Source organism: Dasypus novemcinctus, chromosome 10, assembly GCF_030445035.2.
Source record: "Dasypus novemcinctus isolate mDasNov1 chromosome 10, mDasNov1.1.hap2, whole genome shotgun sequence".
NCBI classification, from domain to species: Eukaryota; Metazoa; Chordata; class Mammalia; order Cingulata; family Dasypodidae; genus Dasypus; species Dasypus novemcinctus.
This window is the reverse complement of record NC_080682.1, coordinates 13,102,363-13,129,895: the sequence shown is the minus strand read 5'-3', so window position 1 is coordinate 13,129,895 and position 27,533 is coordinate 13,102,363. Positions and strand designations below refer to the sequence as shown.

Here is a 27,533-nt window from a genome sequence, read left to right as displayed (position 1 = left end):
GCAACTCATAGGAGACCAATTACTTATCTGGTGCCTGGCAGAGTATATTTAATCCACACAGCGATCCTATGAGGCAGAAGGAAATTGCCTCAGATGTTAAGTAATGTGGGACATTCAGTTTAGACGTGTTAAGATTTAAGTTTTAAACCTAGAGGTAAGGGAGCAGATGTGGCTCAAGTGGTTGAGCTCCCACATCCTACATGGGAGGTCTTGGGTTCAGTTTCTGGTACCTCCTGAAACAAAACAAAACAAGCAAAACAAATGAGAAAAATAAACCAATTTAGGGAAGCCAATATAGCTCAGTGGTTGAGTGCTAGCTCCCATATAAATGGCCCCAGATTCAATTCCCAGCCCTGGGTAGCTCAAAACAAAACAAAACCCTACAGGTAACCCAAAGTTCATCTCCTTTCTACACATGGTACCTCCTAGATAAAATGGAATATATTTGCGTCTAAACCAGCAGTCCTCATACTTTTGTATCATAGACCCTCTTAGCAATTTCCCTTCTAAAGGTTATTTGTTCTTACACTGATTTTGCTTTTTCTGGCCCCAATACACATTATTTTCTGGTACCTGGTTATCTTTTGTCATCTATCCAACCTTTCTGGAATCCCAATGAGATCACCCCAGGAATACCTCTCATTCATACATTCTCACATTTAAATAGCAGTTATTTACAAAACACATTCGTTCTTGTTATCTCTGACATAACATCCTAGCGAGGAGGGTAGAACAGCTTTTTTAAAAAAACAACAAATGAAAAGGAAACCATAAGGTTATGTTGCTGGCCCATGCTTAGACAAATAGATGGTGGACCTAACTAGCCACTAGCAATCAGGTCTTTTAACTCCTATCAGAGGGCTCTGCCTTCTTTAACTTGACATCAGAAATGAACAGTATATTACAGGAAACCTGCTCTGAGAATAAGTTCGCAGGAATCTTGAAAGGTAAAGGTTGATTTGCAAGTTTTCTTCAACAAGGCTGTTTAGAATGCTAAGGAACACAGCTAAATCTCAAGGGGAACCTCTAAATGTTTGCACTGGTTTCCTAAATGGCTTACCAGTCAACTACAACTGTAAAGGAATCACAATTCAACAGTCAAGTCCAGCCAATTCAGGGTTTTACTACTAATCCCACAGCCTCCATTATCAGCCCATACCCCATGCTCCAGACACCTCAACAAATCTATTCAATGCAGAATCCATAAAACAGCTCACACCCCATTTATTATTTAAAAATATTTTGTTACAAAAGGAAAAAAATACAATGCAGTATAAAAGATTGACAGCGTCATCAAGTTTATTACACAATTTCAACCTATCAGAAAGACAAACAAATCACCGACAACAGGGGGACGGGGCCTTGGCCTTTTTGAGGGTTGGCTTTTTTTTTTCTTTTTTTCTTTTTCCCTTTCGCTATTAGGAAATAAAACTAAAAATTGTGTCATTGAGTAAAAACAAAACAAAACAAAAAAAAAAAAAATGGGGAGAAAAAATTCTCCGGGTAAACGGCTTTTCTGGTATTCTATATATCTTTTTCCTTAAACTGTTACCTTACTTGGTTTTCTCTACATTTTAAAAAGACACCCGGAGCTGCTCGAGGATAAGCACATCACTTAACACTTGGCCAGTTGGGCGGGGTGTCATGTTTTGAAGTGGGGATAGGGCTTGGGAATGGGGAAAAAGCTACTACCTGTAGCCTCTGTCCCAAGGGAATGTGCCTCTCCAACCCTGGGGGGATTCCCTCAGTGAGTGACTAAGGGCTATGTCAGAAACGTGCTGGGAATAGAGGAAGGGTTCAGTCAAATTCAGTGTACCCTCTCTGAGCCAGAAGGGTCCCCAGTGACCCTATGTCTCACATGCCACATCTTGTTTCACATGCCATGTCTCTTCTCATGTTAGATGTCATATGCCCAGTAGATGCATGCAAAATTAGCATCACCCCATGGGTATCGTGGGACCCTGTTGCCATCTCCTCCTCCAGCAGCAACCACATCATAATTTGGATGTTATGGGAGAAACAATTTCATTTGCTGCATAGAAAATGGCCCCCAGAGTGGTGGTCCTTAGAACTCTAAACTGAGTTCATTTAAGTTCACCTGTTTCTTCCTTGCTCCTTATCAGAGTCCGGAAGTACCTCTTGGCAGAGTGAGGAAAGCTATTAAGTCTATAGTCAAAAAGTAGAAAGACACCAAATTTGTGATTTTACCTGCCTACTAGTGCCAGATTATCCCACATTAAGTAAAGGCAGGTACTTCAGGAATGTAAGCCCAAGCTTACATTAACCCTGGAAAAGAAAAACCTATGGAAGTAGGCCATATCCTGCCCAGTACCCCTCCTTCCCCACTCCTCCTGGTATATCACAAGGGTTCTTCATTGCTGAGGTCCCAATGTCCCAATCTCCCAATGGCAGTACCTTCCTCTAAAACAAGGAAGCAGCCTTCCTGGGGGAAGGGTTCCATGTATGAAATGGAAAACCCCCTGGGAAAGGGAACACCTAGCAGAGCTGGTTATTATATGAGGCAACCAAGCACTGAGTAGAAGGTGGTAACTGGCTCTCCCAGGCTCTCCAGCAGAAAGCAACCTCATGGGCCTTCTCTGCTTAGATGGGATGGGGGCGGTGGGGGGGGGGGGGAACAAGTCCACTGAGGAGTTGAAAGAATTCAGCCCTCTGGGAGGTCAGGGAAATAAACCGTCAATATGTTGAGAGGGAAAAGCAAGAACAGAAGTAGCTTTTCATAAGATGATTTCTGTTCTCAGAGACCCTCCTCCAAGGGCTGGGAAGGTAAAGAAGAGTTAAAGAAGTGGTGTGTTAGCAAGAAGTTTGGATGCTCTCGGCCCCATCAAATCTAGTGACGAGAGCAGGACCCGAGGCATATTTTGGCACACCCAGTCACTCTCCTAGACCCCACATGGAGGATCCATTTTCTCTGGGAAAAAAGTCTTCCCATTATCTCACCACCGAACTGCTCCTGGAGAATCAGAAACTCATGTTTCCTTTGACAAAGCACCATTCTCTGTGGAGATCAGGGGCCAGGACATGGTGTTGTTTCCTGTCTGTCACCCCTCCCAGCCACATAGTCTTTAGGTTCTCTCCCCTGGCAAACAGGAGGTGTGGGATTGGGAGGGCTGCCAAGCAATCTTCAATCCTGTGGGGCAGAGGGTATTCCCTAGGTGCCTGGAGGGAGTTAGGGGTTTCTAGGAAGGGGAAGGGGTAGAGCGGCCTCCGTCCTTTAGTCCTGATCAAGGTGAGGAGATGCAAGTCCATTAAAAAAACATTTGCTTCCAACCAGACTCCTGCAATGAGAATATCAGAAGAGAGGAAATAAAACACAAGTTAGAGGTTACTTTCAGATGAATAGGGGCTTATATGAAAAAAAAATTGGCATTTTCTAAGGTTATAAACTAAGTATGGGATGTAAAGAGAGAGAGAATGCAAGCCTTGGAAAGAAAAAGACAAAAGAAGCAGGACTGTCTGGGTTGCCTGAAAAAAGAGAAGCTGTAGCTTCCCTGGGACTGTGAGTAGTGAGGGAATGGTTGGGAGAGAAGCTACGGTGAGTAGAGAGAAAAAAGCAACAACATCTTATTTTAAAGGTAGGGGGAAACAATGAAATGAAATTTCTGAAAGCTAAGACTGAAAGGAATCTTTGGCTGGGAAAGTATGGAGACTACTGCATTTCAAGAAAAGCTGCTACAATGAACACAGTGAGTTAAAACATTATTACAAAAAATCTGTTCGGAACAAGTCTTACCTTACCTTACGGGGAAGGGAAAAAAAACTAGAAATAGGAGGTACAATGATAAAAATGAATGAATGTACATAACCAAACTTATTAATCCCCAAACATCCAAGAAGCCCTAGGAGGAGCATGCACATAGAGGAAACTGTGCACACACACACATACAACCAGAGATTCTAAGTTGTATTAAAACTCAAGAGATTTTGAAGTCTTTTCCCAGATGGTAGCCATGGTGAGGGATCAAGAAACATACTAATATTAAGCAGGAGTAGCCTGGCCTGGCCAGAACAGAAAGCATGGAAATAAAATAATTAGGAGTTGCCATCAAAGAAACTTAAAAATAGTTAAGAACTTTTGGCCAAACTTAAGTTCCTATTATATGCTTGTTCCAAGTGCTACTTATATTAATCTGTGGGTGGTGGCCCGGTCAGTCTGACAGAGATCATAGCTAAGAGAAAATAATCAAAAGGAACAAGGAGAATTAAACCCAGGCTTAGAATTTCTACTAATTCTCAAACTGGCAACACAGCCTACACACAAACATTCAGTCTTTCTGCATGTACTTCTTTCTGTACAGAGGACTTACAGAAGGCCTGAAGGAGCCATCTATGGGGGGGGAGGGGGGGAGTCCACATGCTGCCTAATCCTACCCAGTGAAATGGTACTAAGTATTTTCAAGCCTGGGATGCTCAGAATTTGTTATGGCTCCTGCCTTACTAACTTTTCTAAATATCTAGGGGAAGTGGATGTGGCTCAAAACTATTCAGCGCCTCTCTCTCACATGGAAGGTCCCAGGTTTGGTTCCCAGTGCCTCCTTAAGAGAAGACAAACAGACACAGAGAGCACACAGCGAATGGACAGAGAGCAGACAGTGACTGCAAATGATAAGGAGGGTTTTGTGGAATAAATTTAAAAAATCTTCATTTATGAAAAAAACAAACAAAAAACATCTAAGCAGACAGGTATTTGGCCCATTTTCTATAAGGAAAAACTGAAGCCTTCAATGCCTTCTCAATTCTGAACTGAACAGAAAGCTCAGTTTTTGATGGATCAGAAGGATAGGAGGGGGATGAGAATGATTTAAGTAGGATAATGTTCTAAAATAATCAGACAACTGACATAGCTGAAAACAACCAAGTCAAAACCCCAGATTCCTTAAAAATATTTTCAAAGTCCAAAGAATACACACACATACCCTGGAAGAGATGTAAATTGTGAACAATCCCTATTCAACAAGATTCAGAGAGCAACTACTGCATCAACGTAAGTAGACGACAGTCTCTGATTCTTACAGGTCTATGGCTTTGTTTTAGGTTGGTAATATATGAGAACAGACAGAAGTCAAAGACCCCTGCAGTGGCCAATCAGCTCCCAGTCCCTAGTGGTGGCATGTGCATGAAGAAGGATGAACAAAGAAGGTTGCTGCTCTACTGCTACTTCTGGACCAAACACACTTTCAATCCCAGGGATTACCTGTTCATATAATAGGAACATTTATGAACTATTATTTTCTAACTAAAAAATTATAAAACTAAGTTCCGTAAGAGAAATGAGGCCTGTGTGTCATTTCCCCAACACATGAAACTTCTGAAGTCACAACCTGGTAAATGAAGATGGAATTAAAGAGTCTTTGGGATGAAAATGTGAGAATCAGTTATTGTTTGGTTATTTGATTTCAGTTCTTTCCCAGGACAAAGACAGAATAATCAACACAACAACTTCCTCAGGGAAACTGAGGAAGTAGAAAATCTGCCTCAGAGTTCATTTTCCTTATCTTAATATATAGGTCCACACCTGTCAGGTGACTTTTCTGTGAACTACTGAGTTACAGAATTTTCAGTTATCTATATTGAATAACTCTCACACTGGAAGAAAAAGTCCCATTTTACAGGTAGAAGAAAAGAGGCAAAATAATACCTAAACCTAGGTTGAGATGTTCAATCTTTAAAGTACTGATAAGTGGATCTCGCTGACAATTTCTCTGCCAGAAAGTTCTCAGGAGCAAAACCACCAGTAATTGTGACACACAGCTATATATCCCAGCCAGCCCCAAAGGACACTGACTGGATTGTAGGAATTGGGTGGGGGGCGGTAGTGACCCCACCCCACAAACAATACTAGCAATTATACTAGCTCAAACAAGAAAAGGGAAATGCTGCTACTGCTACAGAAGGGATGGCACTGGACCAAAGACCTATTTTAAAACTCCACTTCCCCTCCTGCCTACTTTTCTGAGATTGAGGAAGGCCAAAGCTATTTGTGGGTTCCATCTACACTGGAGTCTACTTTTCCACTTGGCCTGGACATGTGGGCACCTCCCAAATCTTGACCTGTTGCAAAACCTAGAAATTATTATCTAGACCCCATAGCCTAACTGTTGATTCTAAGGACTTGGCCTAGATTTCAATGAAGTCAAGCATTCTAGGTTTTGTCGAATAAATGAGAGAAGAACACTTAAGGGAGGCAGGTAAAAAACATAACTTTTTATCTTCCCACTTGCCTCTTCCTTAAGAAGACAAAAACAGTTCCTAGCTATAAGTCTGTTTAAGTAATTTGCAGGCAATGCCAAACAACAGAGGGCAGTAGCTAAATACTACAACAGGAATATTTTCTTATCTGTTAGTAGGCTGGCACTGGACAAAATAGTGTAGAATTTTCCAACCATTTACAGTGCAGCTACTGCTCATAAACTATATAGGGATTCACAGGTGGTACGAAAGTTTTCTCTTTCCTTCTTCATTCAGTCATCCATCTAATCTACCTCCACACCAACAATGACACACAAATAGAATTATTATTCTTTCCTCTCACTCTCCTTTTTTTCAATTACCATTACTCTGACCAAACTGGCAAAAAAACAAGGACATCTTTATAATGCACTTGATGTGAAAGAGAAGAGTATGAAGTTCCAGAGACTTACAAGTCTGCCACTACAAAATTAAGAAAAACCCCAAAGTCATCTTGGTCATGCAGCTGACTCCAAGAACCACAAGCAACCATCCTAGTTGGAGTCTGGCCTACTTTTAAAGATTGCCATAGAAAGAGAGTCAACAACTGCTCTTGCTTACTTATATACTATAATTTCAAGATGAGATTGCTAAATTAGTGGGATTTAACCTGGAATTATTGGAGACTCCCAATATGGAGCCTGTCTGGGAATGAAAACAGCACAGAAGAAAGCAGAGCTGAAAGATGCAGAGACTAAGTTCTGATGACATAGCCAGAGGCCCTGGATCCAGTCAAGGTTAAAGTTAATTTGAGCCCTAACTGAATCTAACCTGAGTTAAATATAAGTACCCCCTCCCAACACTCCTCCCCTTTGTTCTGCTTAAAAAAAAAAAAAAAAAGCAAAAACAAAAAACTTTGCTAAAATAAAATACCCTTCCATTGAAGATAATTAACCTCCATAATCTTCCAAGTTATTAAAAGATAATTTATAGATCAGCTTTTTTCTCTCCAACTAAAGTATCCCAATTTTCAAAATCTTTTTAATAGACATTTTAAAATCACTGTTACACACTGATAACAAGTAGGTAATGGTCTTACTTTTTCTACCTTGGTCAATTTTCCCAGTTTCCTTACTTGAAAAGTTTGGTGGGGTTAAAATATAATAATGATAATAACAATGGCTAACATTTATTGAGAACTTATTATGTAACAGGCACTATGAGTGCTAAATGTGCTACATGGGTTATCCCACTGAATACTCGGTAATCAAATGGGATGGCTGTTTTTATTTTCTTCAGTTATAGATGAGAAAACAAGAATAAAAAGTAGTTTAGCATAAAAGAGGAGGAGCTGGAACTCAGACACTGACACCTAACTGCAGACTCCATTATGCCATGCTGTAACTCAGATAGCAGGTTAAGGCCATCAAGAAACAAACAAAACCAGTTTAATCTCAGATCCATTTCAGGGCAAGACTCGCCACAAACAAGCAGGAAATCTACCCTCCTGAACTTTCAGGTACCTAAGCCAAAAAAATCCCCATCTCCCCCTTTATCTGCTTTAAAATAAAAGAGAAATCTTCACTACCAATTTTTTCTTTCATAAAAAGATCCTCCACCAGGAATGGGGTTTCCCACCTTCCTCAGTGGTGCCGGTCCCGTTCTCTATCCCGGTGTCTCTCGTGCTCCCGGTTCCTCTCTTGGAAATAATCATCATGCCGATCTTCATTGTGAAGCAGATCTCGGTGCCTCCTGCTGCTCTCCCGGGACCGGCTAGGTGACCTTTCCCGGGACCGATGTCTTTTCCTATTAGAAAAATCCTTTAGCCTCTCTCAGTGGGCCTACCACATTCTTTTTTTTTTTCTTCCAGAAATCCATCCAAGAGCTTTATGTTTTGTTTGTTGTCTTCCGGAATGTCTAAACTACTATTTTATTACCCTATCATGGACCCATTTGTCAAAATGTTAGTACTTTAAGGTCTAGTCTCTATTTGGAAAATAACAGCTAAATCTGTTGAGCTCATACTATCTATGGAGCAAGCACAGTGCTAAGGGCTTTACATACCTTAACTCACCTAATCTTTTTACAGTAGGTCTATAAGATAAGCACTACCATTGTCTTTTTTTTTTAAATTAAGAAGAAAAAGAAAAAGGGTTGGAAAGTTGAATAACTTCCTCAAGGTCATGTAGGTAGGTAGTCAGCAGCAGAACTGGAATTCCAATCCAAGCCTGTGTGGCACCACCACCCATGTTCTTAACTATCTATACCAGTCTGTCTTTTTCTCCTACATGAGCCCATTGCCTCACTCCACACAGGTTTCTGACCTTATAATATTTATTAATCAAAGGGTTTGACTAATTTCTTCCCGTAAAAGACAGGTGGGCTAAGTTTACTCTTGTCGAAAACCTGGGCTCCTCCCTAACCTCCCACCCCCAAACCAGAGTGCTGATGAGGACTGGTAGGCTGCTGAAACAACTGTCCACTCACCTGGAAGAGCTCCCACTGGCACCCACACTGTACGACTTGGCTTCAATGCCATGAAGACAGTCCTTAAGAGAGGAGATGAGGACACGGCAACGCTCATCATTGGCGACCCGGGACTGTTTGATAACAGCAATGGCTGTGAGCAGCGTCTCAATTGCATCGCTGTAATCCCCTGACAGGATGGATGGGAAAGGCCAAGGATAAGCAGAGGTAGGATACTAACTGGACCAGAAGGTGAATTCAGGAGGACACAAACCAACGTAACCTGCTGTCCCACAGAACCAAGGTAAAATGAATGAGGCAGAAATGGCATACATAAAGCTATAGCACCTATATTCCAGTGGTCTGGAAATCAGACAGATGTTCTGAGATACTGACAGATAGACATGCTGTCCAAGAGCAATTTGACAATACCTATTAAAATAATGTGCATACCTTTTTGACCCAGCAACTCTACTAGAAAATTTCTACTTCTGTCACAAGTATGCACATTTAAACATGTTTGTGTCAGCACTGTTATATTAAAAAATTGAAGACAATATTTGTTGAATGGAGTCTAGTTTATATAAATTACAGAACATTGATTCTATAGAAAATTATATAGCTGTTAAAAAGCAAGAGGTAACCGTATGTAAACAAAGTAAACCAAGGAAAGAGCTTACTAACACAGTCCCAGGCATACAGGACGGTTTCAGTAATGTTAAATGTTATATACTAACATAATAAATATGCAGACTATACTACTTGCAAAAAAGCTGTAAAACAATAGATCATTTTTGTAAAAACAACCAAAATTATATACATGCTACTGTATGCACAGAAAAGAATCTGGGGGAATATAAAGGTGGTCCAGTTGGTAATCTTGTACAGAGTACTTTAATTTTAATTTCTATGTCTGAGTTATCAATAAATGTTACAAATATATCCTACCATCTATAATGAAATATGCATATGCATATACATAAGACGCATAACATATATATGTAATGTATGTATAATTTTTTTAAAAATTGCTGCCATCAAGAATTAGGTCCTTCATTTCCCAAATATGAGCAATGCCTGGCTCAGGGGTAGCAGTCAGGGAATAATTTGAATAATGCTGTTCCTGGCTCTGTAAGGAGCATTAAGGATAGAAGATAAATGCAAGGAAAGCAGGAATCTGGACAGGGGTCCAGAGAAAATGAGGACTGCCAGCTTCTTCTGTGCAAGCAAACAAGAATAGGACTCTGTGATCCTGTGGAGATCCAGAAAACCAAGAGAACAGCTCCACAAGGATAGAGAACTTCTGCCTATTTTGCAGGCATTCGGTATATATTTATGGTTTGAATGACCGGAATAAGAACAAAGGGGGGGTGTGGTGGATTTAGTTATTATCTTGCAGGGTAACAAGAAATGATGATCATATTCTTTACACTCCATATTTATGAATTGTTACAATGAGTGTGTATATATATTTTTAAGTTAAAAAGATTCATCCAGATGTCAATAAAGATTTTCTGGCAGGAAAAAAAAAAAAGAGAATAGACTTCCTGTCTTTAACCTAATCTGTAGATTCAAGTTTTATAGCCAAAGATGAGAAATTACAGAAGACAGATGACAGTGTTTAGAGTTAACTTATTTCTTAGGAGATGTGATAGACTACAGGTATTTACATCCATGTAAGAAACTCACAGAAAGGAACTGAATATGATTAATACCATTCTGTGAAACATGGACCAGAACCCTGACATGTCCTCTATTCTCATGCCTAGGGAAACAAACCATGGCTTCTGGTTCTGCCCACTTAATACTCAAGGCAAAAGTTAACTGTAAAGGCTTATCCCTTAAGATGATGCTCAACAGACTTGTCTCTTTCTAGGTCAAGTTACACGGAGGCTACCAGCTCTGGCCTAGAAATCCCAAATATAAGTCAGACTACGTATCTAACCACCATCCAGTAGAGTCACTGTTCTTAAAAACCCAGGGTCTATATTTGGTATCAGACCCATGACACATTTACTGTATCAACCACTGAGATTAAGATCTCCATGAAGCAGGAATTTCATTCTACAACAAACAACACAAAGAAGTGGTATGTTAATTATATTTTAGAGAGTAAGTTGGTTTTAACAAGGCAGGTCTAGGTAAAGACTGAATAAATAGCAACAGTGGCATGTCCCAAGGCCAAGAAATTAGATTACATATACCACTCTTGAGAATCTTTACAATGCTCCAACTTTATCTTGAAGTTTTTGAAGTCAACAAAAATGACAAAACCATGGAAAAACTAAAGGTAAAAAGAAGGAAACAAAGGCAAGGATGAATTACCTGCACTGGCTCCAGATACCGCTTTAGAAATGGCACTGCTGGAAATAGCTCTGTTTCGCTTCATGATCTCCTCAAATTCAGCTTCACTGACCGTGGAGGGCGGAGGGCCCGAATCTCGACTGCACAGAGATAATACCATTCCTGATTGTCCACATCCCTTATTATCTTTACCATACTCTATAGTCCTGTTATTTAATTATGCGCTACTAATAGGGTCTTAAAGGGCTCTCATGTTGTTCATGTGTTTCATCTTCTCAAAGACAGGATTTACATCATATACTTTTCTAATTCTGACTTGACCCAACAGTGCTAGATAGTTGTAAGCAATCATTGGCAGCCACTCGTGCACTCATTTTAATTAAACTCCTTCAAAGGGAATAAGGAGGACATGGTTTGGGTCAACTGGATAATATGCAAACAAAACACTGAATAAAAACATTCACAAATAAACAGTGAATTATTTCCCAGGACTCAGAACTATGACAACATAGATCCCCCTAAGGAAAACTCAAGGATTCAGTGCTTCCTTCCACAGGGAGAACAAAATGTCTAACACACTGTCTACACTACTATACCTGGGCTCAGAAATAAAGGCAACAAGATAATCCTTACCTGCCATGGTGGTTATAGGGTGCAGAGGCCTTCATGTAAGTATCTGGTGGAGGCCCCACTGTAGCATTTGGTGGGGGGAAGAAGGCTGGATTGAGGTGAAGGGCAGGTGGGATGGCCCCAGGGGGAGGTACAGCCAGATGAGGAGGTAATCGAGGAGGAGGGGGCATGAGATGCTGGTAGTGGATACCAGGAGGAGGAGGAGGGACCCCGAAGCTTGAGGAGAGAGGTGGTGGGGGTGGAATTGGGGGTGGGGGCAGACCCATCAGGGGGAGGGCTGACGGAGGGCGATTGAAGTAGGGCAGGACACTGGGAGGCTTATCCACACGGGCAGATGAGGGTACAAGGTTCTCAGAGGGTGTGGCCCGTCCATCAGCAGAATCACTAGAATCTCGGGAATGGGCCCGTGGAGGTATTCCTATGAAGCAAAACAGAACTAACATTACTGCCCAGGTTTTAGACACACCCAGGGGATGAGTTTATCCTTCAAACACAATACTGAAGCAGCTCATAAAGAAGGTAAAATAATCTACTGCTTTTTCCTTGGCCTCAGGAAAAAAAGGACAGAGGCAACTCAGTTAAGACATAAACCTAGAAAGCAATATCATTCTAAATCCTATATGTCAAAGAATGTTTTTCATCCAGAACTCTCACAGTAGTCAGAATGTATTTATCCTTAGATTTACTTATTTTTTAAATGCAGAGGGATCCTAATAACATGAGAAAATGGCATTGTTGAAGTATTCATTGTTGCTCAGCTGGATGCTAGCCAATACGAAATCCCATTTCTTCAATTAAGAGTTCAGGGCCTATCTCCTTAAGCTAGTACTGGTTGACCTGCTCTACCATGCTACACATTTGAAATTTTCTCCTTGCAGGCAATTTGGGGAGGAGAGGAAGGGCAGGTAATGGATGACACTTCCTCCATTCACAAACCAAAACTCTTAACTACAGTGGGGAAGAGACACACGAGTAGAACATTAGAGGATATGAGAGAGGAAAATGGGAGATAAGCCAAGAACAGATCTACCCACAAAATGAGCAGATGGCATAAAGCTATCAGCAGGAACTCCTGGCAAAAACTCGGAACAAAAACACACTTCAAATTTGGGAACTCCTACTACATTTCCATGGCCCAGACTCTCTACTCCACAGGACAGCCTACAGGGAACACCATCACAGCACACTGGTATGGTGTTGTGCACAAGGGCTCAAAACATGTTGTACATAGCTAGAAGCATGGCTTCTGACATTGTCAAGGCATTTGATTAAATCTGTTCCCTCTTTCCAAGTTAGCAGTCTACTCTAAACCTGGTTAATATGCAATCCAATAGAAGAACCTCATGTGGCCTTGGGAATCTTGGAAGTAGAAAGACATCGCTAGTAGACAAGTCTGGAGAAGAGTGCTGATTAAACTAAAACTTTTTCATCAAGCCCAGCTTCTGATTAAAGCTTAAAGTGAAATGGCCTGCCTGGATAACAACCTAGATTTCTCTACTACAGCACATTGCCAATGTCAGTGCCTGTCACAGCACTCTTGTTCATGTTCCAAACACATGGCAACTTGCGCCTAACCAGAGTTCTCTCAAACTGAAGAAAGCGGTACCAGGCAAAAGTAACTCTCTGAAAATTAACTGCCTTCCTAGCTACTGTTTCCCACATCTTCTGTCTTTTATCTATGGCTACAAGTCCCAAGAGTGGCAACCATTTTTAAGCAGTTATCCCAACAGCTATGCTTAGTGAATTAATAGAACCTAAGTCTATCCATATGACAGAGCACAAAAATACTGCTCAGTCACCACTATAATTTCAGTAGAGAGATAATACCGAGTAAACAGCTAAGTAGAAAGAGAAATGTTACCTCTAAGCTGCTGTCTAATTATGCATCTAAGGCAGGAAAGTCAGAAGGTTGAATTATAGATTGAAACAGAAGGGACCTGAAAATTCAAGATGTCAAGAATTGTGTACCTTCTAACCCAGAACAATAGGAACTTACATATCCATTTAGACTCTTAATCTAGTTAAAGAATAATTGTTCCTATGCAAAAGAAGTGGCCATACTTCCAGCTGGTGAATACATCTAGTCAATACAGGGGACTATTTTGAGATCAGCAGACATAAGCAGTAACAGAACACAGATAATGAAACTTTGCCATCCCCAACAGTAAGAGTTAAAAGAAAGGTAAAGGTGGCTGGCTGTTTTAGGCAGGACTTCGCAGGGGCCTGCACTCTGTGAGGTCAGGACTGGTGCTCAGGTTTCACAGGTTCAGAAACTTGATATCACTTCACCCTGGGGTGATCGGACCCTAGAAGATTGATTCACGCTAACCAAACTCACAAGAGACTGATTCATAAACCAGAATTTATTAATTTACAATGAGAAATATAACTGCCAAGCAGACCGGAATACTTGTGTCGGCTGGTCAGCGCATTCTCTTCCCAGTAGGAGAGCCTAGTTGGGAAACCAAATTAGTATCAGAATGTTGCTTGATGAGTACAGAGTCAGAATAAAGGAAGACGAACCTCAGGGACACTATCAAGCTAAGATAGTATGATGCAACTTTCTTTACTAAAGGGATATACTTCCAAACAGACCAAAGTATTCGGTAATCAAAAGGGTACCCTTTTCCCTGGACAATGCTGGAGAAACACTGTTAAGATTCTTATTTTCCAATACTCCTTTTGGGTGATTCTTTGCAGGCCACCCTTCCAGTGTGTATTTATGATAAGATTACAACTACTTTTATATACATTAGGTGTATTTTAAGCTGGCTGCTTTTTTTTTTTTTTTTAAAGATTTTATTTCTCTCCTCTTCCCCAACCATTGTCTGCTCTGTGTCCATTCGCTGTGTGTTCTGCGTCCGCCTGCATTACCTAGCAGCACTGGGAAACTGCGTCTCTTTTTTGTTGCATCATCTTGCTGCGTCAGCTCTCCATGTGTGCGGTGCCACTCCTGGAGGGGCTGTGCTTTTTCCACACAGGGCAGCTCTCCTTGCAGGGCGCATTCCTTGCGTGTGGGGCACCCTTACGTGGGGGCGCCCGTGTGGCATGGCACTCCACGGCAGCACTGCGCGTGGGCCAGCTTACCACGTGGGTCAGGAGGCCCTGGGGATCAAACCCTGGACCCTCCATATGGTAGGCAGACGCTCTATCAGTTGAGCCACATCCACTCCCCGGCTGCTTTTCGGTAATTTATGAAAAGGCATCTACTTCCTATGTAAATATTTTCTAAATCATAATGTATAATGGGTTACAGTAGAGCCCATTCACTATACACCTATTTTTAAGATAGAAATGAAGTATTTGGAGTTGATAGGAACTTTAGGGATTATGTATCTAAATGAGGTGGGGAAAGAGGCCCTAAGCAGCTAAGTGACTTGCTCAAGGTCACATGAGTTGGTGGCAGAATCTAATCACAAACTGAACCTACCTGACTCCTAGTACAGTGCTTTCTTCTACACAAGACTTATTTTTCCATCAACCTATTAAGCATGCTGTTACCCATAACCATCACCACCCTCCCACCAAGTCCTCAATATTGTAGGCTAAGCCCACACCACAGAAAACAAACCCACAAACTTCCCCCCTTTCATACAGATGGTCTCCACGTACCCCCTCTTGGGACTCGGACGCACTCACGTTTCCGAGCCTGTGCCTCAAACTGTGACAGGTTCTGCCGGGTGGCCGGCTTCACGTCCACTTTTTCACCATTAAGAACTTTTCCTGGCAGGAGTTCCAACAATTTGTGGACAGAGTTTTCAGAGGCTACTACCACCTCAGCATACCTTGAGGAACAAAAATTTGAAAAATGAGTAAGATCTACTAGATGACTGATAAGAGAGAAACAAAGAAATTCTCTTTCACTTTCAGTAGAAATTGGTAAAGCAAGATATCTTGCTACTATTAAAAATACACAAATTACAATAACAAAAAGGCATCAGCCTATAATCATTGTTTATTTGGAATTAAAAATCAATTTTCTTTGCCTCTCAATGGATGGATGTTCCTACATTGTAGCTAGGTCCCCATTCTAAGGCGGTTTGCCAAAACCAAGGAAGTTGGGCCAGAGGGGTAAGAAAAACCAGGGTCAAAATTAAGTGCAGATCATATCTGTTATCCCAACGGTTACAAACGAAAAGGGGCTTCTTAAATCTGGACCTCACCCTTTGGACTGGCCATTTGCTCGATTCTCTGCAAATTTCAACTCCACCACGTCATAAACTCCTATAGAGCGAATAACTTGGATCAGCTGCTGGTCTGTGGTCCACTGGGGCCGGCAAGATGGAAAAGGAAGAAATGTCAAGAGCTCAGACCCTTCCCCTACCCACAATGTCCCAAACCCTTCCCCCAAATCTAAGATTCTAGTCACAACCATGGCCTCCCATAGGAAACCCTAAAGTGCAGCAATATTTTAATTAGCATAGGCTTTTCTTATTGTCCACACGTAAAAGAATTCTAAACCCACCCATCCCCTCCCCAATCCCCCATCTTCAGAAATTAAGATTAAAGCCTACGTAAATTGTGACTGCCCATTTGGGCTGGCTGGACATCAGTTCAAACGCTGATCACCAACAGCTTTAAATTACTTATCTGATAGGTCAGAGTAAACAATTGCCAGAAACTTTCCCTCAGTATATACACTTCCTAGTTTGAAACACCCCCCTCCCTAGCCCCAAAACCTGTTATAAAACTTCTGCATAAGAACAGTCACCACCTACCCAGAGTGTACTAGAGGTATTAAGATTTTTGAGGGAAACGGACTTGGCCCAGTGGTTAGGGCGTCCGTCTACCACATGAGAGGTCTGCGGTTCAAACCCCGGGCCTCCTTGACCCGTGTGGAGCTGGCCCATGTGCAGTGCTGATGCGCACAAGGAGTGCCCCCCCACGCAGGGGTGTCCCCCATGTAGGGGAGCCCCACACGCAAGGAGTGCACCCGTAAGGAGAGCCGCCCAGCGCGAAAGAAAGTGCAGCCTGCCAAGGAATGGCGCCGCCCACACTTCCCCGGCCAGCGGCCGCTGACGACAACAGAAGCGGACAAAGAAACAAGACGCAGCAAATAGACACAGAGAACAGACAACCGGGGGAGGGGGGGAATTAAATAAATAAATAAATCTTAAAAAAAAAAAAAAAAAAAAAGATTTTTGAGGCCCATCACCCACCATTATCAAAGGACCATCTAATGACCACCAAAAGTTCAAAGTGTTCACTTTGAAATCTCATCCCACAGATGACCCTGCTAGACATAAAGCCCCAGGGTCAGGGGCAATAATAATATGGCAGAAAAAGCAACTACCCACTTAATCATTGCTTTCTTCGGCACCAGTACGTCCTCAGGATAGCTCTCTTTCAGAGATCAATCAAACCTGATCCCAGGAAAAAGAAATCCAACCCCATCAGAGCATAAAACTGCAACAATAGTTTCTGAAATTGGCATCACCTCCCAGTGCTCTCCCTCCACCCTACCCATAAGCCTTTTGGGTTACCCATGCTCACCCAGGAAAAGCTGCCCACATAGACAGCAGCTCGTCTATTACGCAGGCCACTGTAGGTATAAAGAATTGCAGGGGTCTTGTTGTTGGGCTTGGGAGATGGCTCCTGGCGAACAGGAGGTGGTGGTTCTGTGCTGCTGCTTCTGTCATCTGAGGGCTGTGAGGTGGCTGTCAGCACATCATCATACAGGTCAATCTGATCTGTATTGTTGAACTCTGGGTCCTAAGAGATGAGGGGTTAGCAAAGGTGGGTTTATAAATCTTTCCTTTTTTGATTTTATTTTTTAGGAGGTACTAGGAATTGAACCTAAGACCTCATGCATGAGAAGCAGGCACACAACTACTGACCTATATACCTGCTCCTTTTTTTTTTAAAAAGCAGTTTTATTGAGATATAGTCACATACCATAACTCATCCAAAGTGTACAACGACTTTCAATATAATCACAGTGCTGTGCGTTCATTACCACAAAGATTTTTGGAATTTCATTACTCCAAAAAGAAAAACTCCACACCCCTCAGCAAGTCACCTCTCAATCCCTCTATTCTTCCCCAGCCCCAAATGACCACCAATCCAATTCCATCCTTATAAATTGATAATTACATTTAATATAAATGGAATCATATAACATGTAGTACTTCATGTCTGGTTTCCTTCATTTAGCCTATATTTTTTGCACCTGATATTAACATCTTGTAACATTAACAGATTTGTTCAGTTTCAAAGAAGAACAGTCTTTTATATGCAATATTACTTACATTCATATTTCACATGATGTTTTACCATGCTATACAGTCCCATGTTATCACACCTTTCATTTTGTTTATTCTACTTCACTCTAGTTTACTTAGAATCCAAATGGTCAAATACTTTGTAAAACAATGTACAAATTTCCTTCTTCTCCTCTGTGAAAACTAGGTAAGGAAATGTCCCCATTTAAAACTATAATGATTATACTTAAGGTTGGTTTTTCTCCCAAAACCCTGTTAGCAGTCTGGCTTTAGCAACCTGTGAGACTCAAACAGTACATGATGATCAAGCAAGCAACCTAAGAATATATAATGAAATGAATGTGCTATTGTTACTAATGCAGTCAGCTTCTTAAAACCACATCTAAGATACAATAATGAAAATCTGTTTTCAACATTTTATACTCTTCCCCAAAATTAAGCATTACATAAAACTCATTAAAATTTCAAAGCCAAAATTATTTAATCTGTTTTTTAGTAAAAATAATATATTGATCTAGAAATATAAAGCAGGTGAAAAGCATGTTAAAACAGGTGCCAAAATGCCAAAAAAGATCGGAAGTTACTGCTTTGAGGTATTTGACGTATACAAGTGGTTTAGAGAAGCTCTAAAGCTCACAGTACATAATCCCATCTTTCTCATAAATACCAAAAAAACATAAAAAGCAATAAAAGGAAAGGGAATAACTCGAGTTTTTTCTTCCTCTGTCTAAGGTCTCTTTTTCAAATGACAGTCAGACCCAATATATTACCATGTCACTATACAGGAGGCATCTGTGAATAATATCAGAGATATTCAATGATAAACAAAAAGAAACAGTAAAAGTTCTCTAAAATATAAGTGTCAGAAAACAGGACAAGCATCCACATCACAAGCTGTGTCACATTTACAATATAATTATACATTCTAGAAGATGTACAAAATTTAACTTTTGCCTGTGTGCCAAACCCCCCAAACCACAAGACCTACTATAAAGGGGCCTTAATTTTTCAGACTTTGTAATATCAGTATCTGAGAGAGATCTTTTACAGGATCAAATATTTTTCTAGACAATGCTGTAAAACATTTAGGTAGTACTAACTCATTTGCTGTCCAAATGACAAGAAATGGTGAATTCTTAGTAGTTTAGAAAGTTTCAAGGAGCAGAGGTAGTTCAATTGATTAGGCACCTCCCTCCCACATCAGAGGCCCCAGGTTCCGTTTCCAGTGCTTCCGAAAAAAAGACGAGCAGACAGCAAGTGCAAACAAGGGGTAGAGAAAGAAATAAATAAGTCTGAAAAAAAAAAGTTTCAGAGAACCTACAACTCATTCATTTCATTGCTGCCTTTTAAAAGAGGGAATAAAGAGGGCACCTAAGTTGGGTAACTTGTCTAGCTTCCTGAAGACACACAGTTCCTCTAACACAACTCAGGACAGGCAGCTCCAGTGATAATTTTCTCCTCCAATACCATCACAAGAACTATGGATTTGGAGGTGAGACTAAAATTTCAATATAAAATTCATTTTTATCTTTTAAAATCTTACCATCATCACAAACTTTTGGAAACAATCTTTTAATTTCCCAGTTTACCTGAAGTACAAAGGAAAACGCTCACTAAGATAATGATCTTAAGAGTCTCCCTATATCAATACTTCTTTTAGAGGCAACTTAAAAACAAGAGGAATCAATGAGACATATAAACCCAAAAAAACTGTTTAAGATAGTCAAATCTTTAAGATTTTTGCATGAAAGAGAGTCAATGTGTGAAGAATGGGGGTTGGGGAAAGAAAGCTAGCACTTACACAGGGTAGATGATAAACTGATTAAGTTGAAGTAACCTGGGGGCAAATAACTTGACATTTTGTATTAAAAAATCCACACTAAATATTTCACAGATCTTTTGTCTCAAATCATGACAACTCTAGCCAAACCACTTATCTATTCATGTACCAGATATGGTGATTTGCTATTGTGGTCTAAGGTGGAGAAAAGACCCAAATCACTTGTGGGAAGCAGAGATAGCTCAAGTGGTTGAGCACCTGCTTCCCATGTACAAGGTTCTGGGTTCAATCCCTGACATCTCCTCAAAAAATAGTCACTTGCTCCTACCCAACCCTCTAATCCTTAGAGAGTACCACTTCACCAAGTTTTTTTTTTTGGTTTTGCTTGGTTATGAATCAAGAATTTGAAATGGAATTTGAAGAAAATAAGGAAACACACCATTTTGGATAACCAATGGGAGCAAGCTGGGATTCCTTCCATGTTGTATGTGATTCATATGTGTCTAAAAATTTGTAATATGAAAAATACCATGGTGAACTAAGAGTTAAGATTTGGACAGCACAGAAACCAAATATATCACAAGAAAATCTCTCATGATATAAGCCTAGGAAATCAATCCACTCTTTCAAGATATCTTAGAGAATATGACAGACTAATTCCTGGAGGACCTTGGTGTATGACTACCATTTTAAGAAACAAAAAAGGATGAATACAAAATTGTCACAATATTCAAATAATTTTTCTAGGCTCCTGAGTCTCAGTTCAAAGATGGTGGGAACTATTATAATACACCGTGTAGGCCTATTGAGAATTCTATCTAAAGAAAAACAAAAACAAAATAAGGTATCAAGTTGTGTTTGGATTTAAATCTGCTACCACCACCAAATCATTTTACCCATTCAGCTGGTAATATGGATAAAGAGACAAGGACCTGAGTTTCTTCTGATTACCAAGTGAGCCAGTGGTTTATGCAGTGAATAACTTAGGTTAAGGAAAAATCTAATGTCTCACTTCTATAAATGAAATTAAAATGTTCTACACAAATTGAATATGAAGGTTTCATCCCAGGGAGATTAAACAGGACTTATGTAATTATTACTGAATGAATAGTTCAGAAAGAATTTTCTGTTTAATAGTTCCGTGTTTATCTCACAAATCTTTCTGCTTTAATTAAGTACAACAAAACACACATAGATTTTGAATTTAAATTTAAAATAAGATCTTCCCCACCTGTATGTGCAATATTCTTACCCTCCAGCCCCTTCTTCCTGATATGACTGAAGGAAGTAATAGCCTAGTATTTATTTTCCTCAAAGCAACCTATTTAATACCATTATGTTTCTTTTAAGTTTAATCTAGGTTCAAAATTTTTGGCTTTGTAATGACCATTTCCATAGTTCTCCCCCACTTTTGTCACTGTACTTGTTACTCTGTACTGTCACTGTACACTGTCTTCACCAACTAGACTGGAATTGAAAGAAAGGGATCTATTTTTTTCCCCCTTTTACCTCCCCAGCACAGAGTCTGGCAAACAGAGGTAGATCAATAAATACTTTTTGATGGATGTAAGAAAGGGACTTGGACATACTGTGTGTTCTTAGCATAAGAAGGAACAAAGACAAAACACTCAGCAGAGCAGCTGCTCTCAACATCTTTCCAGAGTTCCTCTCCCTAGCCCAAGAGAGCAGCTGTGAATCCCAGGACTCCTGACGTAACAGGAGTAAAGCAAAGCAGTTCTGCAAAAGGGGACTTCTGCAAGTGATGTTGTAAGAGATGAATCAAAGTGCCCCATCAATTTTCCTAGGGGAAGCAAAGTACATATGAAGAGGGCTCTTTTACATGGGCCAGCCTGAAGTGAATCAACATCATTCTTAAAACATCTCAAACTCAATCTTAACTGTCTGCCTATAATCTAAACCTATTTCTAATAATCCAAGTCAGAGCTTTTATCTCTTCTTTAGTAGGTTTTCAGATTATATTAAAACCAGCTTTGCCAAAAATTAAGTTCCCCTCTCCAAACTTCCTCAACATTTATACTTTCTCCAGCTTGTCCAGCATCAAGTACTGCCTATTTGGTATAAATGCCTACTGGGTCCCACACACCATTTTTGGCCTGTACCTGACCCCCTCAAAATTCTTTTCAACTCAAGACACCACAGAACAAACTGTTACAGTCACTAACTTCTACCCTGAAAGAGGAGTGTTGGATAAGACCTGTGTCCCATCTATGGTCAGTAAGTTATACTGCTTAGGGAATTATGATTATGAAATATCATTTTCCAAATACAACTAAACCTGAGATCAAGAACCATTCTTTATTACCCAAGGCAAATCAGCAGCATTGTTACCAATCCACAGATAGGGAATTACTAAGGGAAAAAAGCTCCTCTGATAAAAGAAACTAAGGGAGTCTCTCCTTTTCTTGGGGAAAAAAAAAAAAAAAAATTTGCAAAAAGTATAAGTCTGATGATTCAAAAGGTATATGGAAACCTCAAGAAAGTAATGATTTCAGAGCTAAATTAATATACTTAATCTTTTGCTTCCATCCATAATTATTTGACTTGTTTGAAATTAAAGTAAAATTTTCATATATTTAAAGACAAACAGCAGCCATATGTAGATGACTCCAGTTTAACTGAGGAGGTAAGATAAAACTGCTATTAAAAACTATACTTGGTGAAGCTGCATAATGGGTACAAGAAGACAACTGCAGGGAAGCGGATTTGGCCCAATGGAAAGGGCATCTGCCTACCACATGGGAGGTCCGAGGTTCAAAGCCCGGGCCTCCTGACCCATGTGGTCAGCTGGCCCACGCACAGTGCTGATGCGCACAAGGAGTGCCGTGCCACGCTGGGGTGTCCCCCGCATGGGGGAACCCCATGTGCAAGGAGTGCGCCCTGTAAGGAGAGCCACCCAGCGCGGAAAAAAGTGCAGCCTGCCCAGGAATGGCACCGCACACACGGAGCGCTAACGCAGCAAGATGATGCAACAAAATGTAACAGAGGTTCTGGTGCCACTGACAAGAATACAAGCGGACACAGGAGAACACACAGTGAATGGACACAGAGCAGACAACTGGGGGGGGGGGCGGGGAAAGGGAGAGAAATAAAATAAAAACAACAACAACAAAAAAGAGACAATTGCATTATTCTACTTTTGTGCATATTTTAAAATCTCTATGTGAAAAAGCAATAATGCAGTGATAACCCTAATCATGAGGGTAAAGATGCTCCAGGGCTCTGTCCCCGGTCCTCCCCCACAGAGGCTTTAAACAAGAACTGGTAGAAACATCTTTCTAAAAACTCCACAAAACAGTTTAAGGATTATAGTAACAAGACAAGCACCAAATAAAGAAAAAAGCCACTTAAAAGCTGTAAGATCCCATGGCACCATAGCTGGCACCTTCCCCATCTCCCCACCTGCTCAAGCCAAGGCAGTCTGCGCTCCCAGTGAGGATTCTGGTCCCAGTTCGAGGGAATTGAGTAACCCTCTGTGTATATATATACTCAGCACATGCATGCCGGGCCCAATCTGTCTGGCCTGAGTGACTTGCTTATCCCAGAACTGGCCCCGAAATTAGAAGACAATTCATAAAGGGCAGAATGCCATGGGAGAGCAGTCAAGTTGTGCTGCCTGGGGGTAAGGGACTGCTCTAGGACTTACAGCACAGGGGCCAGAACCCTAAGGCAACTGCTTCCTTAAGAGGGGGCATTCCTAGCCACTTAAAGGGGAAAATTCCTAGGGCCACATGCCCATGCCCAAGACAAGACACAAAACAGAAAGGATACTTTGACCTGGAGCTATCCTCTAAACTCATTGTATAGATAAGCCCAGAAGGAGAAAAAGTTTTTCTTTTATACTTTTTTTTTGGGTTAGCTCCTGGCATTCAAGGGAAGCTCTTTAAGCACTAGCTGGATACAAGCTTAGGGAACAGATACCTCAGAATATAAATTCCAGTGATACATTAAAATTTCAAAATATACAGGTTTCAACAAAATATTACAAAACACTCAAACAGGAAGTTATGGCCCAAGCAAAAGAGATGAAAGCATTAGAAACCATGAAAAAAAAGGACCAAACATGGGACATTCCAGAAAAAGACTTTTAAAGAAATGGTTCTAAATATACTCAATGAGCTAAAGGAAAACATGGATAAAAAAACTAATGGAAATCAAGAAAATGATAGATGAACACAAAGAGAATAACGAGAGAGAGAAATTATGAAAAGGAACCAAACAGACCAGAAGACTACAGTCAGGAGATTAAAAGTTCCCTAGGGGTTTCAATAGCAGATTGGAACTGGTAGAAGAATGAATCAGTGAACTGGTAGATAAAACAATTTAAATCATCCAGTCTGAGAAGCAGAAAGAGAAAAGAATAAAGAAGAGTGAACAGAGACTGAGGAACCTGTGGGTCTTTACCAATTGTCCCAACATACACATTGTAGAGCCCCAGAAGAAAAATAAGAGAAAAAGTGGCAGAGAATATTCAAAGAAATAATGGCTGAAAACTTCCCAAATTTAATGAAAGAGTGTGCTGAAAGCAAATAAATGCCAACAAAGAATTCGCTATATGGCAAAACTTTAAAAACTGAGGATATGATTAAGACATTCCCTGGTAAACAAAAGCTGAGGGACTTGATCAGTACTAAACCAGCCCTAAAAGAAATGCTAAAGGGAGTTCTACAGATTGAAAGGAAAGGACACTAGACAAATGACTGAATCCACATTAAAAAATATAAAACTCCAATGAAGATAATAACATGGGCAATTATAAAGAGCAGTACTATCATTACCTGTAAATCCACTTTTAATTTCTTGCAGGATTAAAAGGCGAATGCATGAAATGCTAAATCAATGGTTTGGGATTCATTAACATATAAACATGTAATTTGCAGAAAGAATTACACAAAGGGGACAGAGGAGCATAAAACATAGTTTATAAATGCTACTGGAATTAAGTTGGTATCAAAGATTTTTACAGATTTAGGATGTTAAACTTAAGCCCCATGGTAATGACAAAGAAAACATCAAGATGAATGCACACTGTGATTATACTAAATGCTATTGATTACACACTTTAGATAGATCGTATGGCATGTGACTATATCTCAATAAAACTATTTAATAAATGTGCAAGAATAGCCAGAAACAGAAGCTATGTACAGCAAAAGCATAGAAAGATTAAGAGATGAATTTCCTTGTTTTTTATTATTACTGAAATAATGAAAATGCTCTAACAGCGATTAAAGTGATGAATGCACAACTATGTGATTATATCAAATACCATTCATTGTACACTGTGGATGAATTGTATGCTTTATTAATATGTAGCAATAAAACTGGTTAAAAAAACATCAAGAGAATTATCAAATTCACAGAAACAGAAAGTAGATTGCCAGGTGTGGTAGACAGAAGCAATGAAAAGATAATGCAAACGGTAGGATTTCCATTTTGGGTGAAGGTAAAATTCAGTAATGGATGGCAGTGAGGGTACTGCATTTGTGAATGTGATTAGTGAATGGAATGCTTGGGAGGGGTTGGGATTGGAAGATTTATGATGAATGTATGTTTCCACAATTAAATAACTAAAGCGAAAACTAATGAAAGAAAAGACATTTAATTGTAATACATGACACTGGAAGTGATCTAAAAATGGAGAAAAGGCTAAAACGGTATTACTGGCACACAAGAAAAACTGGTATATACAAATAAACTTTACATATATTAACATTAAATCTCTTGAACTTGAAAACTGCATTTAAGGTGATTACATAAGTGAACATTTACTCACAGTAAATGTACATGGAAGTATTATACATTCAAGGACTATGATACATGCAGCTTGCTCTCAAGTGTTCAGAAAATAGGAAGCATGACAGAATGATGTGACAAAGGTGACAAAATGTTAAAACTGGTAGAACTGGGTATCTTGGGGGTGGGGACATATTGACATTCTCTGAATGGGGCTTATATTATTTTTGCAACTGCCCCATAAGTTTGCAGTTATTTTTAAAAAAAAAAAAAGCAAAAATGCATTAATTTTTTTTAGTGCAAACTTATGTCAAGTGAAAAAAATGGTATGTATCAACATGTTCTGCTGCCTCACATCAATGTCAGGGTCCAACCAGGCCACTTTTCACCTTTAATATTCTTTTCTCTCTTTTGCAGGCCCTTACATGAACCCACTGGAAGATACCCATGGTAAGACCTGCTTATGCAAGTAGAATGGTGCTGAAAATAATCCAGGCAAGATATAAGGAAACTTAAAGTACAGACTTTGAAACATTCTTGAGATTTGGCTAAGACTTCAGAAGTGATCTTGTATTTAAAATTACTACCTCAAGGGATTTCTTTGTACAATGTTCTTTAACATACAAACATTAAGAGATCAACAAACCCAGCTTAGAACATATGAGTGTGTAGAGACCTGCTTTTAGACTGACAGGTTCAAAATCTTTACCCTCTTTTCTTCCTAGAAACAATAGGTTCATCAATAAAATTTACTACACCAAATGCTTATGGATTTCTCAAGAATGGAGCCAAGCCATGTATTGAAGTAAAAGGTAAAACTGAAAGAGAGCTAAAATGAAACGTTTATACTATTCTTTTTCAACACCCTATGGGGGGGGGGGAGCGGCTACATCTTTATCCAGTTGCAGTTTGAGAGAATGGAAAAGGAACAGGTATCAACATTGTCCTCATAAATGTTGTAGCAAACACATTTCTGATTTTCAAGTATGGTTAGTCATTGAGGAGACACATCCAACTCTGGCTTCCTGAGGGAGCAAGTTCCATAGGTTGATTCACCATTCAATTAAACCGGGTTTTTTATTTGCTCTTAAAGCAAAGCCTTTAAAAATAAGCCTGAAGGCTCAAACTTACATAAAGCAGAATGCCTAGTTTAGACTGTCTCTGCTTGGGGGGAAACTTTAGACCTGATTGGAGTCCTTAAGGACTGGCACAGCTTGGAACCACCGCAAGTTTGCTGAAGTGATTCCTTAGCTGATGGAAGAAAATCACAACGCTCCTGATGACTCCTCACCTGGTTGAACTCCTCGTCAGCATATATATCGATCAAGTCCACCCCTTCGGACATGGTTCTGGTAGGAAGATCGCGAGTCCAGAGATTGGACCAAATAAAAAAGATGACACTGCGACATTGAGAAAAGAGTAAGAGTTAGAAGGCAACAGGGTCCACGGCTGGGAGGAGAGCAATGGTTGCCAACCTCCGTCTCTAGAGACGCAGCATCCCGGCAGCCTAAGCTCGGCCCCACCCGCCCTCCCGCCCCGCCTCCGGCCTCGGCCTCGGCCTCGCGCCGCCCCACCCCCACCGCACCCGCTTTCCCAGGCCGCCAGGCTCGCGGGGCGAGCTGCCCATCACCCTCGGGCCCAACTCGAATAGCGTCGTGCCGGCGCCGCAGCCGCCAGTGGCGCGACGGGAAAGTACAGGCCTCAGCTCCTGATGGCCCTCGGGCTGCGCTGCGAAGGATGACCGCGACGAAGCCCGCAGCCCCAACCCGCCGCACCTGCCTAGGGTCCGAGGTGGACCCGGCCAGAGCCCCTGTGCGTCCGGGAGCTCCGTCCGGATCCGCACCGCCTCCAGCCGCCTCGTTTCCCCATCCGGGCCCAATCCTCGCCCCCCGGCTAGGCCCGCCCCGCTCCCTCCCCACAGACCCAGCGGTGTTCTCGGCCTCCTCCCTCAAAGCCCCGCGACTCCCTCTGCCCTCCGGTTCCGGGCGTCTCAGGCTCAACCGACCCCCGCCCCGCCTCGGCGCCTGCCCCGACCCCTCTTCCGGCCCCGCCGGCCCCCGGCCGCGCGCCCCCGTTACCGGGAATATGGCGGCGGCGAGTCCGGACTAGGCCCGAAGCGCGCGAACCGCTCTCGGCCTCAGGTCCCGCCCCCACCGCTGCTGGCGTCACACGCACCACCACTTCCGCCAGGC

The 27,533-nt window shown here is 41.1% G+C and overlaps 2 protein-coding genes across 12 annotated transcripts in view; one reads left to right on the top strand and one right to left on the bottom strand.

Annotated features, from left to right (window-relative positions):
- The window catches only part of TMEM216 (transmembrane protein 216), a 31,750-nt gene extending 5,613 nt beyond the window's left edge, over positions 1-26,137 (top strand). The window contains exons 5-6 of one of the 3 annotated variants that reach the window (XM_023591971.3): positions 25,759-25,791; positions 26,067-26,137. In XM_023591971.3, coding sequence (XP_023447739.1) covers positions 25,759-25,791; position 26,067 — 34 coding nt within the window. In that variant the 3' untranslated portion in view covers positions 26,068-26,137. Of the gene's footprint in view, positions 1-5,052; positions 5,367-25,758; positions 25,849-26,066 lie in introns of those variants that run through there. The other 2 variants (XM_058305360.2, XM_058305357.2) reach the window with 2 other exon arrangements.
- On the bottom strand, positions 20-27,516 carry CPSF7 (cleavage and polyadenylation specific factor 7). 9 transcript variants are annotated; one of them, XM_004469348.4, is made up of 11 exons: positions 27,420-27,516; positions 26,633-26,741; positions 17,080-17,298; positions 15,750-15,853; positions 15,199-15,371; positions 11,849-12,004; positions 11,590-11,647; positions 10,978-11,096; positions 8,674-8,842; positions 7,825-7,992; positions 1,201-3,296 (listed from the first exon to the last, which is right to left on the bottom strand). In XM_004469348.4, exons 2-10 carry the CDS (start codon positions 26,684-26,686, stop codon positions 7,830-7,832), a joined length of 1,215 nt encoding a protein of 404 aa, XP_004469405.1. In that variant the 5' UTR covers positions 26,687-26,741; positions 27,420-27,516; the 3' UTR covers positions 1,201-3,296; positions 7,825-7,829. The 9 variants fall into 9 exon arrangements, with proteins under 9 accessions (XP_058161336.1, XP_004469405.1, XP_004469402.1 ...); XM_071217989.1 differs by having other exon boundaries at positions 1,282-3,296; positions 15,226-15,371; XM_058305355.2 differs by lacking the exon at positions 27,420-27,516 and adding an exon at positions 27,117-27,219 and having other exon boundaries at positions 1,282-3,296.
- Positions 27,517-27,533: the final 17 nt, after the last annotated feature.

Excerpts from the sequence above, each read along its gene's own strand:
- CPSF7 (XM_058305353.2), bottom strand. The coding sequence starts at position 26,686 with ATGTCCGAAGGGGTGGACTTGATCGATATATATGCTGACGAGGAGTTC. Across the intron at positions 15,372-15,749 it reads GCAAATGGCCAGTCCAAAGG|GTATGCTGAGGTGGTAGTAG; the intron begins GTGAGGTCCAGA and ends TTGTTCCTCAAG. Across the intron at positions 12,005-15,198 it reads CGTCCGAGTCCCAAGAGGGG|GAATACCTCCACGGGCCCAT; the intron begins GTACGTGGAGAC and ends TTTGCTTCATAG.